Source organism: Eschrichtius robustus, chromosome 13 (assembly GCF_028021215.1).
Source record: "Eschrichtius robustus isolate mEscRob2 chromosome 13, mEscRob2.pri, whole genome shotgun sequence".
In the NCBI taxonomy this organism is placed as follows: Eukaryota; Metazoa; Chordata; class Mammalia; order Artiodactyla; family Eschrichtiidae; genus Eschrichtius; species Eschrichtius robustus.
Genome location: NC_090836.1, coordinates 94,256,636 through 94,279,282, shown reverse-complemented (window position 1 = coordinate 94,279,282; position 22,647 = coordinate 94,256,636). Strand labels below are relative to the sequence as shown.

At 52.6% G+C, this 22,647-nt stretch overlaps 1 protein-coding gene across 1 annotated transcript in view; it reads right to left on the bottom strand.

Moving 5' to 3' along the window:
• The window catches only part of TOM1 (target of myb1 membrane trafficking protein), a 45,541-nt gene that overhangs the window by 15,581 nt on the left and 7,313 nt on the right, over positions 1-22,647 (bottom strand). Inside the window, exons 2-6 of the mRNA XM_068560395.1 lie at positions 6,897-6,981; positions 3,745-3,823; positions 2,632-2,781; positions 2,156-2,290; positions 1,892-2,041 (exon numbers count right to left, since the gene is read on the bottom strand). Of these exons, the coding sequence (XP_068416496.1) occupies positions 1,892-2,041; positions 2,156-2,290; positions 2,632-2,781; positions 3,745-3,823; positions 6,897-6,981 (599 nt within the window). The remainder of the gene's footprint in view (positions 1-1,891; positions 2,042-2,155; positions 2,291-2,631; positions 2,782-3,744; positions 3,824-6,896; positions 6,982-22,647) is intronic.

Below are 22,647 nucleotides of genomic sequence, written 5' to 3'. Positions count from 1 at the left end.
TGAGTATGAAGTTCAGACTGAGCACTCGTGACAGGGACGTGAGCAGGTTTTCAACGATCAGGGGTCCCAGTCTTGGCTTGGGGAACAGCTGTAAATCGAGTCGCACAGTCTCTGCACTCAGGTGAGGTGGTGAAAGGCCCCTGCTGCGGCGTCTCGTGCGGTGGGCTCTGCGGGGCGTTTCCCGTCCTCATGGACAACGTGGACACTGTGAATGTCCAGGAAGGGACCAGTGTGGACGTTCCCAAACCTGATCTGGTTGATGAACCCTTTGATCGTGGGCTACCTCACGGGTCTAGGATTTAGCAGCCTACATTTTGGGAAATGCTGGTGCATTCTCAGTTGGCTGAACCAGGTGATTTCAGAATCAGTGTCACCATATAAATTCACGGCGCCTGCCTGTGAGGGCAGCTACCATTTTGATCACCTCTAAGTCCCAAGCACTTAATGTATGTTGCTACTTAACCTTGACCATAGTCTCGTGAGGAAGGTATCACTGCCCAACCCTTACAGATGAAGAAGTGGGAGTGCAGACACAGGCCCACTACAGTTTGCCAGCAGCTTCCAGACCCGTAAAACGTTTGGTACATTTGGCCTGTTTAACGAACGCTCCTGGCAGAAGCAAGGGAAAAACAACTGACCACAGACCCAGCGTGTCCGGGTCAGATGGGACCTAATTACAAGGAGTCTGGGAGTTACATCAGTGTTGCCTGAAAGCCTTAACGTGTCCCAGGAGACAGAAGGGGACTCTGAAATTAAACAGACTACTCGGTCTTGTTTAGCAAGAACCTTCTTCCACTGGACATAATCAGAGTCTTAATCCCCACAGGTGCCAGACTTCAGGCAAATTGGTTAAAATTATAACCAGGTTACATCAGTTTTGGATCACAGGGTGATTTTACCACTTTTATGCACTTTTAATTATTGGGCCTGTTAGGAAAACTTTTCTAGTAGTGTTATTTATAACTCTGGGGGTTGATTTCATAACTTGCTGTAAGTACAGAGGTTTCTCTTTAAATAGGTTTGAGTTATGAAAGGCTGTTGGTAAGCTTATTTGTTTGTTAAGACCAAACGATACCCCAGAAGTTTGTAAAACACCTCAAAAGTGTGCACCCCCAGTGTGCAGGCCTCGAGCAACTCCGCCACGCACAACTAAAATGACCGCACACCCAGGAATGCCAGTCATGGCTGTGGCAGTCCCTCGTAGGGCAGCAGCTAAGGCCGCCACAAACTGCTCGAGGCCAATGCGCAGGGCGCTGGCCTCACTGGCAGGAGGGAGGGGCTGAGGGACAGGCGGCCTGGTCTGAGGAAGGCAGTCCTGCAAAGCTACTCATGGGGCCCCAGAAAACGAGGCCCAGGCCCAGCCTCCAGGATCTTACACTATGCCTCAAACCTTCTTCTTGGGGCTTGGTGGGAAGCATCATGGTGCAAGGCAAGGGTTTAAATTTTTTTCTATACAGATGTTTTAGAACCGTTTTTTAGCAAGAACCTCTGTCCAAATGAAATCTTACGTGAGACCCTGAGCAAACCCCAGCAAGGAAGTGGAGCTGCTGAGGCCAAAGGGCTGCCTGCTGGGTGCTTCCTCTCCCTGGAGCTGCCCGCAGGGCTCCACGGAGGGCACAGTTTGGAGACGGGCCCAGGTGCAGGACAGAGCCTGCCTGGGGTCAGAATTGCGCTTGAACCCCAGCTCTTGTCTCTGCTGAACTGTGTGGCTCTGGGCAAGTGAACTGATCTCTCTGAGCCTCATCTCCCAACAGGAAGGATGACACACGCCCTGTGGGCCTGCCCTGAGGACTGGGCAGAGTAATTTCCACACTGACAGGGGCCCGCCCTGACTTGTGGGGAGGGGCAGGCCTACATCCTGACCTGTGTGGCTAGGCCCAGGCTTCTTTACCTGCTCAGCGGTTGGCATTATGGGTGTGTCGCTGGGGAGTAGGGCCAAGGTGGGCAGCGGGGTGGTGTGCTGGCCGGAGTCCCCTTGATGACTGGCATCAGTGCCCACAGAAGAATTCTGTCCTGACGGTGTCTCTGAGTTGAACACGGTCTACAAGGCGACAAGCTGAATCAGTGAGGCTGGCAGGTCAGGGGCCACCAGGAAGCAGCCGCAGAACCCCCTCTGGGGATGACTCCCCCGCCGCCCCTGCCCACTGCTCCTCACCCTCTGGGGCGTGTGGATGGGGGACAGCATGTCCAGGTCGGTCATGGGGAACTCCAGGCCCTTCCTCCGCAGGTCCTCGTAAACAGCGACCACACCTGTCAAGTCGGGCGAGCTGCGAAACGCGTCAGCCCAGGACTGAGGGGACAAGGGGACACGGCCGGTAACCACTGCTCACCGGCTCCCCTGCGAGCCTGCCTGCCGGTCCCCAGGGAGCAGAAATTCCCTCCTGGACTCGCCAAAGGTGGCGGCATCACCTGGACAGCCCGCTCCTCAGCAAGGCCCTCAGCCAACAAGGCTCCCCCCGACCCCCGGCTCAGAGGTCCCGTCAGCAGAGGAGCAAGACGGGCCCAAGAGAGCAGACGAGAGAGTAGCACTGCCGGGGGGAGTAGCACCAGCGGGGGGAGTAGCACCGGCGGGGGGGAGTAGCACTGGCGGGGGCACCTTCCTCCCGGCCCGCCCCCACCACCCACGCTCACCTGGATGAGGGTGAGCACCTTGTCGTGCACGATGGTGGGCGGGTTGTTCTTGGGCAGGATGGTCCTCACCAGCACGCCCTCCACGAAGTCCTGGCTGGCCACCAGCACGTGGAAGCGGTGCCCGCAGTTCTTGACGCAGGTTTCCAAGACCTGGAGGCCGTGCGGTGCCCGTGAGCACCCAGCAGAGGAGCGGGAGCGCCCGGACCCCACCCTCACACCCCACCCACGTCCCAGTGGGGAGGCCCAGCAGAGGATACAGCTCCCTGAAGTGAGACCCAGAACACGGAGGAGCGGGGATGACACCAGATCTGGCAGCTGGTTGGCTGGGGTGGGGAGCGGGACTTGGGCGGGCAGAGGGCCGAGTGCTGGCTGGAGGCCCCTGGCTGAGTGGCTCTGGTGCCCACAGAACCCTGTCCTGAGGCCGTCTCTGAGCTGAACACAGTCTAGAGGGGAGGTGGCTCTCCAGGTGTAAACCAGAGAACTTTCAATCAAATGGTGACTTCGTGGCCTGGGAAGAAGGCGCCCAACCTCCCTCCCCACTCCTGTCCCCGCTCCTATCTCTCTACTCCCGGGCAGGAGCTGCCTCTGATCTTCAGTTGAGCAGGTGGATCCAGATGTAAGTGCTGCCACGGGGGAGGCGGAGACAGAGCGCTCCCATCCCCACTCCCCAGCCAAGCCCACCCTGGCTGCCAGGCTGCCCGCTCATGCCTGTCCCGCCCTGCTGTGAGCAAGGACTGTCCTCAGCCTCTGGCGTTTGCTTTATGTTCGTTTCTCAGGGCCAATTAGGCCAAGTGCCAATTGGAACCCAACTTGGGTATCGCCCCCCAGAGGCCTGGGTGCACTGAGCTTCTGTGTCACCGGCAGGTCCTCTGCCCACGCGTCCCATGACGGGCCCTTGAGGGATGTGGGCCTCAGTGTGTCTGCTCTCTGCACCGGTAGGTTAGAGAGAACTTTTCCAAATAGCCTCTCTTGCCACTCCTCGTTGGCCAGCCGTGTAGACAGGACAGTGCTCTGCCCACAGCCCTTGAAAGAGGAGCCCCAGGGTGGCTGGGAGTCCTGCTGGGCCCCCAGGGGACTGTGGTCCCACCGTGGATGGAGGGATGGGGCACTCACCGTGAGAGCCAACATCACCTCGTGGAAGTTCTTATTCCCCACGATTCTCTTCTTCACTGCTCGGAAGGCATCTTTGGGACTGGGCAGAAGGACAAGAGGAAGGATGGGCTGAGGCATGGAACCTCCTTGTCCAGCAGAGGCGGCTGCGTGCCTAAGATCAGGAGGCACTGGAAGATGGGAACGGCTCTTATTTGCCCGTCTCCCTTGGTCTCGCCCTGTTTTGTGTGCCCAGGTTCTAATCACATCAGAATCTTCCTGTCCCACCAAAATCCTCCGTAGATGACGACTGCTTGGCGGGGATTCTCAGTGCGCAGTCTCTGGACACCCTGCACTAGAATCCCTTAGTGGGGAGGTGTGAGCGCTTGTTAAACATGCGGAACCCCAGACCCGACCCTAGACCCCCTGAACCAAGCTCTCAGGGAATCTGCATGCCACCGTGCCCCTGGGGCTTTATATGCATAAGTGAAGGTCAAGCACCAACAAGCTGCAGGCACAGAGCTCTTGTGCCCCATCCTGGCCAGCTCCTCTACTCACCCCTGTTTCCACCCAGGCCTTATCAGGCACCAGATGTGCCCACACCAGGCTGGGTGCTGGGACACACTGGTGAATAAGACCCCTCGGCCCTGCTTCAAGGATCACATGTTCCAGGGCGACCCACCTAAGGGAGGGAAGCAAGCAGGTCCCGAGGTAAGAGCGAGTGTGAGTGTGTGAGTGTGGGCGGGTGGGTGGGTGCCAGAGGTCAGGGAAGTCTTCTCCCAGGAGGTGGCGCCACAGCTGAGCGTGAAGGATGGGATGCAGCCAGCAGCGGGGAGCAGGGGACGCGGTTCGGTGGAGGCAGGAGCCTGGACCAGGGCCCAGGTGGGGAGGACATGAAAGGAGGCCGCGAGCGAGCGTTGGGGGAAGGTGGAGGGAGGGGCTGGGGAGGCCGCGTGGTCACGGCGGGGAAGTGGAGCCGGCGGCAGCCTGCTCTCCCCGCCCCATCGGTAACTCCACTGCTGCCCCCAGGCCTGCCTGCCGCCTGCACCCTTGCCGCTCAGCCCTGTACGTGGGAAACCCACGTTGCCCGGACTGCCCTGGCCTAGAAGTCTTCGTGGCCGCCCCCAACTTCCACATCTACCGGGTAGAAGCCCAGCTAAAATCCGCCTCGCCCATGGCGCTTTCCCAGCCCTCCATCTCCTGGGTGCACTGACCCCGGGACTGCCCGGCTAGAGAGGAAGCTCCCTAGAGGCCAGGAGTGGCGTCCTCCTCTGACACTTTGCCTCCCCAGAGCCCAGCGCGCCACAGGGGCTCAAGCAACGCTTCTTAGGCCGGGGAGGGCCTGTCCTGCTGTCTGCTGGGCATCTGTCAGACTGTCAGTGCCAAATCCATCAAGGGCAAGTCGACAGAGTTGGGAACCCTGACATGACATGGGCCCCCCGACAGGACTGAAGGCGGCAGGCAAGGCTTTCTGGAAGAGACCCGCACGGGGGTGGCTGTGACGGAGACGACACGAGGGGTGAAGGGCCACGGCCCCGGACGGGGTGGGACCCTGTCCCTGAAGTGTGAGGGCGCTTTTCAACCCAATGCCCTGGGGCAGCTCCTCGCCCTCGGGGCTCCAACTCAGGGGAAGCTGGCTTCTGCTCCTGGCTTGGCCACTCCCCTGTGGCCACGTCAGCTCTCTAAAGGGACTTGTTTCCACTCCTTGCAGAGTGACCCAGAAGCTGTGGCCTGTGTGCCACTACTGTGGGCCTACCGTGGGTCTAGTACTCTGCCAGGAGCAGAGCACAAAGTGGGTGGCACGAGGCCACACACAACCCAAGGCGGGAGTGGACAGGAGGCCACAGCTTAGACGACAAGCTCCGTGAGGTCAAGGGTCACGTCTGCCTTGCTCACTGCTGGGTCCCCTGGGCCTCGTGCAGAGCCTGGAACCCAGGAGGTGCTCAAATCAATAGCACCTGAACAAGTCTGACCCCAGTTCTGCCAACGTTTACAAGGGAGATGGGGACTTGCTTCTCCAAGGACACAGCACTGACTTTCAGCCCCGACGTTCAAGACGAGGCTCCGTGAGGTTTTCCGCCTCACGCTCCTCTCTTGGTGGCCCTGCCGCCTGCCCACCACTCTCATCCCCGGCTCTTATGAGTCCAGACGCAGGAGGGCGTGTCCCCTGCCAGCGCCCCGGCAAGCCCGTGGCACACGGCTGGGGAGCTGGCAGGTTCTGGCAGCCCCCGTGCAGTCCTAATCGGCCTTGACCGTGTGCTGCAGGCTCCCACAGCCTCCTCAGGCTCGGAGCTGGGTGCTCCCTGTCTGCTCCCTCTACACGCAAAGCACCACGTGGTGAGAGGACCCCTCGCAGGGCGAATGGACCGTCCCAGTGAACAACGGGGAGAGAACTGAGATCCAGCTCCAACTTCTGAGCTTTTCTGGAACGGAGGCCTCACCTGGCGCCTCCTGCTGGCCGCGGTCACCACACCCCTCCCAACCCTGCCCTAGTTTCTCCTGAGAAGGACAGTGACCCTGCATCCACCCCCCCGCTGCTCCCCTCAGGGCCTTGGGCAGATTGCTGGAAGGATCGGAGAGCTCTGTCTCTGAGACAAAGACCCAGAGAGGTAAAGTGACTTGCCCAAGGCCACACCGCTGGCCAGGGATGCCGGTCAGAGCCCACGAGCCAGGACCACGGTGCTGGCCCCACACAACGTCTCTGGTGGGGCTGCCTGACCCCAAGCAGGCTGCCGGGACCCGAGCACCAGAAATGCTCAGCCAAGGCTAACTTTGACCAGCCTCTCGGTTCCACTGCACGTTTACTCCCCTCCCCGTGACCACAACCCTGCCTGCTGGCCTCAGACCTTAAGGCAACGAAAGTCTGTTCTCGCTCACTGGGGAAGCTAGGAGTCCCTGCTGCACAGTCTAGCCCACGGCATGCAGATGGGGCTTGGGGCTTCCTCCTAATTCTAAGAGCTGCCAGCTGGCCTTGTCCTAGGAAGATGCCGTCCAGGTGACGTCCTAGGAAGGGCCAGTCGACTGCACTGCTGCTGCTGGGTGGGCCGCACACCCGATATCTCTGGGCTCCTCATCCATTTGATGAGACCGTCAGACTAGATCGTGGTTCCGAAACGTTTAAGACGCGCGGTTGTGGCCGCCCCGCCGGCATCCCGCCTCTCCCCGGGGGTCCTCACCCTTCCTCGGTCTCATTGATGATGTCGCAGATCTCCATGTTGAGTGCCCAGTTCTCGCTCTGCAGGGAGCCATCTGTAGCTTTCTCTGAGGACAAGAAACCACAGGTCACACAGGTGCGTGGGGTTCCCAGACAAACTCAGCGGGAGCGGGGAGGACAATGGATGCTTTCTGGGCACCCGAGATGGGCCAGGCACCATGTAGACGGTGTCACCTTCATTGCCCCATTTCGTCACTTAATTCTTAGAGTAGCCATGCGAGGCTGGGGCGGAAGCCATGGCTGAATCTACCAGCTGGGTGAGCGGGACAGGGATTCAGGGGGCCTGGCCTCAGAGTGCTTGTTTTTGACATGACAATACAGAGACAGGGTTTTGTTTTAGATTTGTAAATAAATGTTCCCTCTTGACCCTTTTATTATCTTTTGACTTGGAAACCATTCACATGGTTCAAAATGTAAAAAGCTCCGAAGAGGCATCAAATGGAGAGTAAACCTACCGGCCTCCCCTGCCCCCAGCTCCCTCTTCCTGGAGGCCCCCAGTTTCCTCTCAAATCTCCCAGAGATATTCTTTACCTCCAAAGCCAAGGCCACGGGGTTTTAAATCCGGACTCTGTTACCAACAGGAGGCCTGGCCGTGGTCTTCCTCTACAAGCTAGCTTGTCTGTAGATGGGTAGAAGCGCCCTGGGGTGTCTGATGATGCAAACCAGGCATATGCATGGTACTTGGTGCAAAACAGGTACTCAGTGGGTGGGTCTTTTTTTTTTTTTTTTCAATTGAGGTGAAAGTCACACAACATAAAATTAACCATTTCAAAGTGAACAGTTCAGTGGCGTTTAGTACATTCACAATGCTGTGCAACCATCCTGTCTATCTGGCTGTTGGGGTGAGGTCTCCAGGCCAGGAGTCACTACGAGATTCTCCAGGCCTGTCGAGGCCACAGTCGGTGGCCCTTTGCTGTAAGATCTGCTCAGTGCTGGGACCCGGCCGCCTTTCGTGTGCTCTGGTGTGAGAGGAGCTGGGTGAACAGTGAACACGGGAACAGAACATACTATAGGACTTTCAAAAACGTTCTTTAAAATCGAAGTGCTGGGGCTTCCCTGGTGGTGCAGTGGTTAAGAATCCGTCTGTCAATGCAGGGGACACGGGTTCGAGCCCTGGTCCGGGAAGATCTCACATGCTGCGGAGCAACTAAGCCTGTGCGCCACAACTACTGAGCCTGCGCTCCACAGCCCGCAAGCCACAACTCCTGAAGCCCTGGTGCCTTGCTGCTCTGCAACAAGAGAAGCCACTGCAGTGAGAAGCCCGTGCACTGCAACGAAGAGTAGCCCCCGCCTGCTGCAACTAGAGAAAGCCCGCGCACAGCAACAAAGACCCAACGCAGCCAAAAAAAACCAAAAAACAAAAACCGAAGTGCTGTCCTTGCGTTCACATCACCCACTTTTCCTGTCCTCTCCATCTTCTAGATTCCATCCTCATGCAGACCTGACTTTAAAACGAGTTCCAATTGGACACAAGATGGCGTACTAGGAGGACACAGAATCCGTGTCTCCTCACAACTAGGGCACTTACCAGGCACTGGTGGGGGACCACAGACACCTAAGGGGACGGGAGGAACCCCCAGTGACCGGCTTGCGGGATCTTGGCTCCCGGGCCGGAGGTTGGGCCTGAGCTCCTGTGGTGGGAGCTCCGAGCCCAAACCGCTGGACTAACAGAGAACCTCAGACCCCAGGGAATATCTGCTGGAGTGAGGCCTCCCGGAGGTCCTCATCTCAGCACCAAGACCCGGCTCTATCTAACTGCCTGCAAACTCCAGTGCTGGACGTCTCAGGCCAAACAACCAGTAAGACAGGAATATAGCACCACCTATCAAAAACAAAAAAAATGAAACGCCAAAAAAATTTTTACAGACGAAGGAGCAAGGTAAAAACCTACAAGACCAAATAACTGAAGATGAAATATGCAACCTACCTGAAAAAGAATTCACAGTAATGATAGTAATAAGATGATCCAAAATCTCGGAAACAGAACAGAGAAAATACAAGAAACATTTAACAAGGATCTAGAAGAACTAAAGAGCAAACAAACAGTGATGAACAACACAGTTACTGAAATTAAAAATACTCTAGAAGGAATCAATAACAGAATAACTGAGACAGAAGAACGGATAAGTGAGCTGGAAGGTAAAATAGTGGAAATAACTGCCAGCGAGCAGAATAAAGAAAAAAGAATGAAAAGAATTGAGGACAGTCTCAGAGACCTCTGGGACAAACATGAAATGCACCAACATTCGAATTATAGGGGTCCCAGAAGAAGAAGAGAAAAAGAAAGGGCCTGAGAAAATATTTGAAGAGATTATAGTCGAAAACTTCCCTAACTTGGGAAAGGAAATGGTCAATCAAGTCCAGGAAGCACAGAGAGTACCACACAGGATAAACCCAAAGAGAAACATGCTGAGACACATATTAATCAAACGATCAAAAATGAAATACAAAGAAAAAATATTAAAAGCAGCAAGGGAAAAATAACAAATAACATACAAAGGAATCCCCATAAGGTTAACAGCTGATCTTTCAGCAGAAACTCTGCAAGCCAGAAGGGAGTGTCAGGACATACTTAAAGTGATGAAAGGGAAAAACTTACAACCAAGATTACTCTACCCAGCATGGATCTCATTCAGATTCGACAGAGAAATTAAAACCTTTACAGACAAGCAAAAGCTAAGAGAATTCAGCACCACCAAACCAGCTCTACAACAAATGCTAAAGGAACTTCTCTAGGCAGGAAACACAAGAGAAGGAAAAGACCTACAAAAACAAACCCAAAACAATTAAGAAAATGGTCATAGGAACATACATATCGATAATTACCTTAAATGTAAATGGATTAAATGCGCCAACCAAAACACACAGACTGGCTGAATGGATACAAAAACAAGACCTGTACATATGCTGTCTACAAGAGACCCACTTCAGACCTAGGGACACCTACAGACTGGAAGTGAGGGGATGGAAAAAGATATTCCAATCAAAAGAAAGTTGGAATAGCAATTCTCATATCAGACAAAATAGACTTTAAAATAAAGACTATTACAAGAGACAAAGAAGGACACTACATAATGATCAAGGGATCAATCCAAGAAGAAGATATAACAATTGTAAATATTCATGCACCCAACATAGGAGCACCTCCATACATAAGGCAAATGCTAACAGCCATAAAAGGGGAAATTGACAGTAACACAATCATAGTAGGGGACTTTAACACCCCACTTTCACCAATGGACAGATCATCCAAAATGAAAATAAATAAGGAAACACAAGCTTTAAATGATACATTAAACAAGATGGACTTAACTGATATTTATAGGACTTTCCATGCAAAAACAACAGAATACACTTTCTTCTCAAGTGCTCATGGAACATTCTCCAGGATAGATCATACCTTGGGTCACAAATCAAGCCCTGGTAAATTTAAAAAATTGAAATCGTATCAAGTACCTTTTCTGACCACAACGCTATGAGACTAGATATCAATTACAGGAAAAAAACTGTAAAAAATACAAACACATGGAGGCTAAACAATATGCTACTAAATAACCAATAGATCACTGAAGAAATCAAAGAGGAAATCAAAAAATACCTAGAAACAAATGGCAATGAAAACATGACGACCCAAAACCTATGGGATGCAGCAAAATCAGTTCTAAGAGGGATGTTTACAGCACTACAATTCTACCTCAAGAAACAAGAAACAACTCAAATAAACAACCTAACCTTACACCTAAAGCAATTAGAGAAAGAAGAACAAAAAACCCCCAAAGTTAGCAGAAGGAAAGAAATCATAAAGATCAGAGCAGAAATAAATGAAAAAGAAATGAAGGAAACAATAGCAAAGATCAATAAAGCTAAAAGCCGGTTCTTTGAGAAGATAAACAAAATTGATAAACCATTAGCCAGACTCATCAAGAAGAAAAGGGAGAAGACTCAGATCAATAGAATTAGAAATAAAAAAGGAGAAGTAACAACTGACACTGCAGAAATACAAAGGATCATGAGAGATTACTACAAGCAACCATATGCCAATGAAACGGACAACCTGGAAGAAATGAACAAATTCTTGGGAAAGCACAACCTTCTGAGACTGAACCAGGAAGAAATAGAAAATATAAACAGACCAATCACAAGCACTGAAATTGAAACTGTGATTAAAAATCTGCCAACAAACAAAAGCCTAGGACCAGATGGCTTCACAGGGGAATTCTATCAAACATTTACAGAAGAGCTAACATTTGAGTTTCCTTCTCAAACTCTTCCAAAATACAGCAGAGAAGGAACACTCCCAAACTCATTCTACAAGGCCACCATCACCCTGATACCAAAACCAGACAAAGATGTCACAAAAAAGGAAAACTACAGGCCAATATCTCTGATGAACATAGGTGCAAAAATCCTCAACAAAATACTAGCAAACAGAATCCAACAGCACATTAAAAGGATCATACACCACGATCAAGTGGGGTTTATCCCAGGGATGCAAGGATTCTTCAATATACGCAAATCAATCAATGTGATACACCATATTAACAAACTGAAGGAGAAAAACCATAGGATAATCTCAATAGATGCAGAAAAAGCTTTGACAAAATTCAACACCCATTTATGATAAAAACTCCCCAGAAAGTAGGCATAGAGGGAATCTATCTCAACATAATAAAGGCCATATATGACAAACCCACAGCCAATGTCATTCTCAATGGTGAAAAACTGAAACTATTTCCTCTAAGATCAGGAACAAGACAAGGTTGCCCACTCTCACCACTATTATTCAACATAGTTTTGGAAGTGTTAGCCACAGCAATCAGAGAAGAAAAAGACATAAAAGGTATCCAAATCGGAAAAGAAGAAGTAAAACTATCACTGTTTGCAGATGACATGATACTACACATAGAGAATCCTAAAGATGCTACCAGAAAACTACTAGAGCTAATCAATGAATTTGGTAGAGTAGCAGGATACAAACTTAATGCACAGAAATCTCTTGCATTCCTATACACTAATGATGAAAAATCTGAAAGAGAAATTAAGGAAACACTCCCATTTACCATTGCAACAAAAAGAATAAAATACCTAGGAATAAACCTACCTAAGGAGACAAAGGACCTGTATGCAGAAAACTGTAAGACACTGGTGAAAGAAACTAAAGATGATACAAACAGATGGAGAGATATACTATGTTCTTGGATTGGAAGAATCAACATTGTGAAAATGACTATACTACCCAAAGCAATCTACAGATTCAATGCAATCCCCATCAAACTACCAAGGGCATTTTTCACAGAACTAGAACAAAAAATTGCACAATTTGTATGGAAACACAAAAGACCCCGAATAGCCTAAACAATCTTGAGAAAGAAAAATGGAGCTGGAGGAAACAGGCTCCCGGACTTCAAACTATAGTACAAAGCAGTAATCAGTAATCAAGACAGTATGGTACTGGCACAAAAACAGAAATATAGACCAATGGAACAGGATAGAAAACCCAGAGATAAACGCACGCACATACGGTCACCTTATCTTTGATAAAGGAGGCAAGAATATACAATGGAGAAAAGACAGCCTCTTCAATAAGTGGTGCTGGGAAAACTGGACAGCTACATGTAAAAGAATGAAATTAGAACACTCCCTAACACCACACACAAAAATAAACTCAAAATGGATTAAAGACCTAAATAGAACGCCAGACACTATAAAACTCTTAGAGGAAAACATAGGCAGAACACTCTATGACACAAATCACAGCAAGGTCCTTTTACACCCACCTCCTAGAGGAATGGAAATAAAAACAAAAATAAACAAATGGGACCTAATGAAACTTAAAAGCTTTTGCACAGCAAAGGAAACCATAAAAAAGACGAAAAGACAACCCTCCGAATGGGAGAAAATATTTGCAAATGAAGCGACTGACAAAGGATTAACCTCCAAAATATACAAGCAGCTCATGCAGCTCAATATCAAAAAAACAAACAACCCAATCCAAAAATGGGCAGAAGACCTAAACAGACATTTCTCCAAAGAAGATATACAGATTGCCAACAAACACATGAAAAGATGCTCAACATCACTAATCATTAGAGAAATGCAAATCTAAACTACAATGAGGTATCACCTCACACCAGTCAGAATGGCCATCATCAAAATATCTACAAACAATAAATGCTGGAGAGGGTGCGGAGAAAAGGGAACCCTCTTGCACTCTTGGTGGGACTGTAAATTGATACAGCCACTATGGAGAACAGTATGGAGGTTCCTTAAAAAACTAAAAATAGAACTACCATAGGACCCAGCAATCCCACTACTGGGCATATACCCTGAGAAAACCATAATTCAAAAAGAGTCATGTACCACAGTGTTCACTGCAGCACTATTTACAATAGCCAGGACATGCAAGCAACCTAAGTGTCCATCGACAGATGAATGGATAAAGAAGATGTGGCACATATATACAATGGAATATTACTCAGCCATAAAAAGAAAGGTAATTGAATTACTTGTAGTGAGGTGGATGGACCTAGATTCTGTCATACAGAGTGGAATAAGTCAGAAAGAGAAAAACAAATACCATATGCTAACACATATATATGGAATCTAAAAAAAAAAAGAAAAAAAATTTGGTTCTGATGAACCTAGGGGCAGGACAGGAATAAAGACACAGACATAGAGAATGTACTTGAGGACACGGGGAGAGGGGAAGGCTAAGCTGGGATGAAGTGAGAGAGTGACATGGACATATATCCACTACCAAATGTAAAATAAATGGCTAGTGGGAAGCAGCCGCATAGCACAGGGAGATCAGCTTGGTGCTCTGTAGACCATCTAGAGGGGTGGGATAGGGAGGGTGGGAGGGAGACGCAAGAGGGAGGGGATATGGGGATATACGTATGCATATAGCTGATTCACTTTGTTATACAGCAGAAACTAACACAACACCGTAAAGCAAGTATACTCCAATAAAGATGTTAAAAAAAAAAAAAGAAAAAGACCACGTTCCAGCAGAGTGTGCAGAGACAACTCCGTACTCTGCTTGTCTCAGGAAAGATTCTGCCCCGCATGTTACTCCTGCGGGTCTGTCAGGCCCACGCACGAGTTTTTAACCATCGGTTGGATCAGCGTTTAGGGCAGTAGCCAAGTTCCCCCATTACGGCTGTGTCTTTGGCTTCAGGCTCTGAGCCCTCACACCCGCGGCCTCAGTGCACCCGCGGGCATAGCTCTGTGGGCTGTCTCCCAGGAGCCCCGATGGACTGGGCACACGGAGCTCTTATTCCACGCGATGGCGCAAGGGAGGCTCTCTCACCACCCTGCTCTCGGGTGAGACCCCTCACACGTCGCACAGCTACTGACGTGGCAGGCCTGCTCTAGGCACTGGGGATGCAATGTGGACAGATGGACACGGTCCCTGCCCTGTGGTGCCCAGAGAAGCCGCACTCCGAGCCAGGCCCATCAGGATAGACGGGGCAGACTCCGTGTGACTGGGCAGGGCCCTCTTCCAGCTGGGCAGGCAGCCCCATCCTGTGGGCAGAGCCTGGGCTGGGCTGGCACAGTCAGCTCCCTAGAACGGTGGCTTCCATGACCTTGGTTTTGAAATTGGCCTGACTTCAGTTCCACTCTGGGTCTCCCTTGGGTCCTGCGGGCTGGATGGATGCCAGGGTGGCCCAGGACACATGCCAGGCAGCTGAGGCATCCAGGTATGGACCCAGCAGCAGGGTGGGCTGCTTTGCTCCTGGGTTAGGGCTGCGAGAGGGGATGAGAAAGGGTGCCCTTTAAATGGGTGAAAGATGGACTCGCTCATCCCACAACTATGTCCTGGGTGTGGCTCCTCTGGGCCACACTCCCACCCCTGGGACTCACACACATACTGAACCACGTAAGAAGAACCAAAGAGATCTGGACGAGTGCCTCCTGAGCGGGGGGCTGGGCCCTGCTTTGGAGGGTCTGGGGGATGGTGGCTGATCAACCACGCACAACTGCTCCTCCTTCGGAAGCCACGTCTCAGTGACCTCCTGGCCCGTGGGATTCGCCAACCTGACGCCCGACCGCCCCTAATGGGCCCCTGAGTCCTGCCAGTTCCAGCCCCTGAGGCTCTCTCCTTCCCGGCCGTTCCCTTCCCGCCCTGCCCTCGGCCACTGCCCCAGCTGGGCCACCTCCCCGCCCTCGTCAGCCACGGCCTCGGCTCCCCCTGCCTCCCTGCCCCCAGCCGTTCTCCATGCTGACCCAGAGTGAACCTTCCGGAGCTTGAAAGTGACCGTGTCCCTCCCACGCCCCTTCAAAGGCTCCCTTGCCCTGGGCTGGGCCCTTCCACAATGGGAATAGTTTAACTTCCCAAGTTAGATGCTAGGTAACACCAAGCATTGTTAGCTGTTTACGTAAAGAAGGTGATTCAACCCTCACACCTATAAGGTGTACACTATTGCCCTTGTCTAGCTAATGAGGAACCTGAGGCCTGGAGAGGTCACACATGGTGGAAAGGGAGGATGGCTGTTGATGCCACTGCCCCCGCCTCCCATCAGGAGTCAGGGAGCTCTGCTTTTCCAGAAGGCTCCACCTGGACCACTCAGGCCATCTGCCCCCTCCTCCACTAGCAGCCCTCTCAGTGGTCCCTCCACTGGATCCCCTATGACCTCTCCCAGTGACTGCTGAAAACGATGGGCACCTCCCTTCTCCTGCGGGAGAGAAGGGCAAGGTTTCAGAAGGGATTATGATCATTCTGGAACGGCAAGCGGGCTGCTAAGGGGGCAGCTGGGACATTTATGAGTAAGAGGCAAGCCATCCCAAGGAACCAAGGTGGACGCATCAGGACCCCTGGAGCGCGAGTCTGATGCTAACCTGAGCACAGGTGCCAAGTTCTTTAGTGCCAGTCGTGGGCAGAGCCATTAAGAGGATGGAGTTTTTTGGAGGGAGTGGGGGGAAAGGGGGAGCTTCAGTCAGTCTAAATAGGTGGGGGGGGGTGTGGAGAGGAAGAGGAGGAAGAGGCAGAGGAGAGACAAGAGCCATCTGAGCAATTCCAGAAGAGAGGTGTGCCCAGACCCCTCCCCTCAGATCTGGGGAGAGGTCTAAGACTTGCCTAATAAACATGTCCAAGGGGCAGGCATGCTCCATTAAGGGCAGAAATTTAAACCCACAGGAATCTGGGGATATGTGTTTTAGTTTTGGTTTTAACCGCAAAAGTAATTCAGCTGGCTATTTTAAGAAGGGGGGATAAAAACACTGACAATGGTTACCAGTTCTAAAAGACAGCCTGCTGACCTGCCCAGCTCTGGGCTGTTGGCAGTGACCTTCAGAGGCCCTGCCCTTGTCCCCAGCTCCTGAGGAAGCTGGGCCCTGCAAACCACCTGCTGTTGTCAGGGGCTGGCAGGCGGTGGATGGGATCCGCTGGGCGTCTTTCTGTCTGCTCTGTCCTCTCCACGTGGGGCTGGTGCCCGCACAGCCGGGCTGGGTGGTGGCACAGCTTTGGAGTGGGACGAGCCCGACCCCACCTCTGAACTCAGAGACCACGGGCAAGGATCCGAGCCTCGGAGTCTGGGTTTCCTCACCTGTGAAACCAGGAGAAGACTGACTGCCTCCCTCACAGGTGTTGGGACCTTCAGCCAGACAATGTACGTATGGTGTCAGCTAAAGGGCAGCGACGGGTCACTGCTAAGTCCCATGACTGTGACTTGGACCGAGAGCAGCAGAGAGTGGCCACCAGACACTCTCCAGCTCCGGGGCCCTGGAGTCAGCCTGCGCGTCCTCGGGGGCACCCTGGGTATCTGGCGAGCCTGCCCTCTCGGCCACGGGGGAAGCCCTGCTTTGCAGGAAGCCATTTCTGCGGCGATCAGGGGACCCGTGGTCAGCACTGTGGATGCGAGTCACGCTGACCACCTCCCGCCAGGTCAGCCCGAGGGTAACAGCCTAGAGCCTTCTCCCCACCACCCTGCATGTTCACTCACCGGGGTTCCGGCTGAGGGTTCCAGCTGCTCAACGCCTCCATCATCAGGGCCACGGCCCTGGCTCAGGCACTGTCTCCCACCCAGACCTGGACCGTCACCTGCACACTCTCCTCTTCCAACATAAATCCAACCAGTGCTTTTCTCCGTCTAAATGTCATCCATGACCCCCCACTGCCTGAGGGTCAAAAATCGGGCCTTTTCAGGGGCTGAGAGGGACAGCTGGGGCTGAGCTCAGCCCCGACCCACTGTGTTGTTCTCCCTCCCTTGGCGGGCCTTGTTCTTTCAGGCGCTGGGGCTTCTGCTGGGGATGCCCGGCTCCCCTTCAGGCCGGCACTGGTTCACAGGTGATGACGAGACCACCCCCTCGCCGGCCCACCACACTGATTCGCTGGGCTGTCACCACACACCAAACACGGGGCTCTGCACTTCACACCAGCTCTGCCAGCCCTCACCACAGCCCCTAAGGCAGAGGATGGGTACGCTGAGGGGGCACAGAGAGGCCAGTGGCTTGCCCATGGTCACACAGCTTGTATGTTGCAGAGCAGAGGTTTGAACCCAAAGAGGTCTGGTTCCCAAATCCGTACCCTTAACCACCAGGTTACGTGCCTCTCGAACATACTCAGCACGTGTCACGCAGGCCCCGGGAGACATCAGAGAGCAAAACCAACGAGGTCCTGCCCTTGGGAAGTCTACAGTCTGGCGGGCGGCCACAAGTGACATTACAGACAGCAAAATGCCCCGACGGAAAAGAGCAGGCGCCGAGACAGTAGAGGGGCTGAGATTCAGACGTGCCGACAGGGACGGCTTTTGAGGCGCTACCCCACTGTCGGCCCCGCAGTGTTGCCTCCAACTGGGCAAACCGTGCCAGGCCCCGTCCCGCACTGCGGCATAACACTGTGGACAACAGTGACCAAATGACCGGCCTTCGCTGCATGTCAGCCTGTGCAGGACGCGGCGTGGACCTCTTGTCACTGCCCTACAGCCCCCACCACGTGTGGGCACAGCTGATGCCCACACCCGGAAGTGGAGGACAGGGATGCAGAGCCGGGCCCGGGGGCCTCTGGACCCGTGTGCCCTCCCTCTGCTCTGCCCCCGCCTGCCTCGGCGGGACCCTGAGCTCCGGGGACAACTCTGTCTCACTGGGGCCTACCCTCTGGTGGAAAGGAGGGTAGAGGTTCGGCCAACGTCTGCGGAAGGAGCGGCCGAGCCTCCAGACAACCTCGCCACCCCAGTTCAGTGCTGAGCACCCGTCCCACCCCCGTCCCGGGGAACATTCCTCATGTTTCACTGACCCTAAGCTCCCTTGTCCGCTCTTCTTTTTTTTTTGGCCACGCCACACGGCTTGCGTAATCTTAGTTCCCTGACCAGGGATCGAACCCGGGCCCCGGCAGTGAAAGTGCGGAGTCCTAACCACTTGACCGCCAGGGAATTCCCCCCTCGTCCACTCTTGAGCCCCTCTGATATTGGGATGTTTCTTACAAACAATGACCTGTCAGAGCTCAGTTGGTAGATTTTTTCTTTCTAGATTCAATGAAATATGGTTTGTAAATAGTAAGGAACTGTCTTAAAGGCCAAGGCCGATAGCAGCCCTAGTTCCACCTTGACTATGACCAGGTCTAGGGCAGGGCTCACCCACCCGGGGGATAGGGAGAGAATGGGAGTTAGCTGACTGTGATCAAGTAAGCAGTGACACGGTGCGTCAGCTCTACCCAGAGCTCCCATGGGGGCCCTCTTTCGAGATCCTCCTCCTATGACCGGCACCCCTGCAAAGGTGCCCACAGCCGTTTTGTTTTTAGTCCACATTCATGGAATGTCATCTTTCCAGTGTAACGGCCACCTACTAACGTCACTCAAAGGAACCATGGTGAACCTCTGAGGAGATTTCCTTCTAGTCTTTACTGTTTTCAGGCTTTAAAAAACACATCTGCATATTTTTTTTTAAAGTGTGTAATGGTATTGTGATTATGGCTTGTTTGTTGGTTTCTAAATGGGAATCCTATTCCATACTCTTAAGAGACACGCTGAAATATTTATGAACGAAATGATATGCTGTTTGGAATCTGCTGTAAGTAGTACCCACCCCTTTGTTCCCCTCCGCTCCCCCCACCCACCAGCTGCCTCCATCCCTTGCCCAGTGCCCCTTTATCCCATCTGCCCCCCAGCTGCCTTCTAGATGCCCTCTTCCCGCCCATCTATTCTCCGTCCTACAACACGCTCTGAGCGGCTACTGTTTGTCCGGCCCTGTGCCAGGTGCTAGAGAGGCAAAGAGGGAGAAGAGAATCCCTGCCCTCAGGGAGGCTCTACAGCGGTCAGTGAGAACAGCGGGACAGGCGTGTTCAGTGCAAAATGACAGGTGATGTGACTGAGGTCAGTCTGGGGCGCTGGGGGAGCCGGGGGCGCCGGGGGCAGGGGGTCAGCGCCTCAGGGGAACCGGGAAGGCTCCAGTGAGGAGGTGCCGACTGAGCTGAGCGCAGAGCACAAGCTGCCAGGCTGGGGAAGGTGAGGAGGGACGCTCCTGGTAGAGGAAGAGCACGTGCTGAATGAATGAATGCGTGATGAAACCTCAGGGATGACGGGAAGAAGAGCAGAGACGAGGGGCTTGAGGGTCAGTCTGAAGGACCTGAGGGAGGGAGGAAAGGCCATGCTGAGACCGGGAAAGATCCAGGAGCCCAAGGGAGGCTGAGGGTCCAGGAGGGAGCAAGGCAGCCGGAGGAGAAAGGCCATGATGCCAATGGCTTGGCAGACCAGTCCTCAAAGCCAGACAGAGGGAATCAGGCACAGACACCCCCTAGCCTGCCCCCAAGCCGTTCCTTCCTCTTCCCCGCCCAAAGCAGCAAGCCCTCCCCCCTTTGCCAGAGCCCGGTCCAGGAGCGGGTGAGCCACCCAATCCCGATCCCTGGGGAGTACAGGGTGTCGGCGGGGCCTCGCCGGGGATGGGAGAGCCTTGTCTACCCCCTCCCCGTCCCCTGTCTCCTTCTGTCCTCTCTTCTGGGAGCCAGCATGGGAGCTCGGCGCCTGGAGCTTGGGCCAAGGAGGTGACACGCTCAGGACACAAAGCCAACGTATTCAGGACAGAGAAAGAAAGAACCTGGGCGTTGCAATACATCGTGGATCTGTCAGACCAACCCTGGAAATGCCGACCTTCCGACTTCTTGCCAGGTAAGCCCAGCGTGTGGGGCCGGCTCGGCTGTGTCTCTCTGTCATTGCAGCCAAGGTACCCCGAAGCCTGATGGCAGGCTGCAGCGTGCAGACCGGTCTTCTCCCCGCTTCGTCCTCCCATCACCTGGGCCTTCTGCCCACGTCTGCTCCCTGCGGGGCCTGCCCTGACCCCCAGAGGGCCTTCCCCTCCATGCTGGGCCAACGGCACCCTGCGCACACCACAACTACAAGCTCTGCTTAGTGTTACAATAACCCTATAGCATTTACTTCTTTGTTTCTACGTCTCTCTCATTAGGCTGTGAGCTCAAGGATGGAGGTTACAGCTTGTGAGTCATTGAATTCTCTACACCACACAGGATGACGGGGCCTGTGAAAAACCTGCAGGATGTGTTTGATGAATGACTGAATGAAGGATGAGGCTATATTCACCACGACCATAAGCCCTTAGAGCACTTTAATTTAAATGAAGTACTCCCACCCTTTGGCCCTCATCGATCCCTTAGTAGCGGTTGTGCAGAAATCCTAATCTTTCTTCGGCTCAGCAGTCCTGTGAATATTTTTAAAAAGCACCATGTCCCTCCATCTGACCTCCACGTTACCATCCTCAGTTCCTGTGACCATTCCACTCTGGAAGTGACTTCTAGAGCCTTCACCATTCCCACTGATCCCCCTGGGACACCGCCCAGCTGTGCTGTCCTCCTGGGAACAGTGTGGGAACCCACGTGGGATATGGTATTTGTGTTAATTCACCCTGTGACTACATTGGATGTTTATCAACTCTACTGCATGGAACTGACTCCTGCAGAGCTTGTTGCTGTGAAAGACACTCTCCACTGGCCCACATTCTCTAGCTTTTCTAGTCTCCCTTGCAGCCAGAAGAGGCCCTGTGTTCTGGCCACTGAGATGTAAGTGGAATTTTCTTCCCAGTGGCTCCTGGAGAAGGTTTTCCTCTCCTGATAACAGAGGCAGCGCCAGAGGGTGCCTTCACCTGTGCTCTCTGTTACACGGGGACTAGCAGGAGGAGGAAACCAATACGCTAAAGGTTGGGGTGGTGGGTGGAGAAATACAGAAAGAACCATTAGGAACAAACTCATCCTAGATGGACCCTGAACCCAGACATTTGCACTCTAAAGGAAACCCGCCAGGTCCCTTTCAATTCTAAGGGGAAGCAATGAGGTGGGAAAGTTAGGAGAGTGGGATCTGGATACAGACAAATCCCAGTGCAAGTCCTGACTGGAGCACTCACTAGCTGTGTGTCCCTGAGTGAATTCCTTAACCTCTCTGTGCCCTCGTTCCTCCCCTGCAAAACAGGGATAACTAAAGCACTCACCTTCCAGGGTTATGTGAGGAGGAAATGAGAGAATGCACTTCATGTGCTTTGCATCCCACCTAGCACAACAGCCAACACCAAAACAAACGTTGCCAACTACAAAAATATCAACCTAAAAATCACTGTTTGAAAATTTCAAGCATTCCCATAAAATAGATTTTTAAATCACATACATGCAGAAGCCATTCTTTTTTCCCCAGCCAGCAAACTGTCCTGAAGCCTATTTTCCAAACGAATAGCTCTTTCCAGACCTAGCATGGAAAGTTCCATCAGTCTCCTAAGTTGCTGAGCCATCCTTCCTCAAAGCCCTGGCTGCCTCTCCCCTGCCATTTTGTAACCACAGGCCACAAGAGGAACTCTAAAATACTTTACAGAGGCATAACTTTGGCAACCCACAATTTTAAAGTTGATACAACTAACTATAGTACCTAACTGAAGAAAATTTCAGTTAGATGAAGGATGGCTTTTAAAAAACTATCTAGGTAAGAAGGAGCAAGGCCATGAGAGTAGAGAGGCTTGAAGTGGCTGGCCAAGGTGTATATGACATTCTTTTCTTGTTCCCCCAACTCACGAATGTAAAAGATGTTACTGACAAATGTATGTATGTAGGTATGTATGTACCTATCAAGAGATTTAAGGAATTGCTCGTGCTATTGTGGAGGCGTGGCAAGTTCAAAATCCGCCGGGTAGACCAGCAGGCTGAAGACCCAGAGGACAGACGCAGCTTAAGTCTGAAGGTCGTCTGCTGGCAGAATTCCCTCTTCTTGGGAGGCCAGTCTTTCTTCTGTTCAACGGATCGGATGAGGCACACACACACTACGGAGAGTAATCTGCTTTTCTCAAAGTCTGACTTAAGTGTTAATTTCATCCAAAAAATACCTTCATATAAACATCTAGATTAATGTTTGGCTAAATATCTGGGTACCATGGCCTGGCCAAGTTGATACATGAAGTTAACCACCCCAAGGGTTCATCCTGCATCAATACAAACAAGTTCCACTGGAACAGGGGACACCTCTGTCTGTCCTTCAGTTCTCCTGGTCTCAGCCTATGTGGCCTCGCTGGCTCCTCCCCGGCTCCCTCCTTCCTTTCTCTACCTTCCCTGCAGGAGCAAAGCCCAGTTCCTCCCCATGGGTCTTGCACAGCTGCTCGGCTCTCTGTGGCACTTTTTGGTGCTTTATCAATTGTCAAGTTTCCCACCTCCGTGGGGGAACAAGCCCCTCGGAGGTTTTGTCACTTGCCTGCGGGATACGACTGGGAAGGGCAGGAGCTGGCACTTGAAC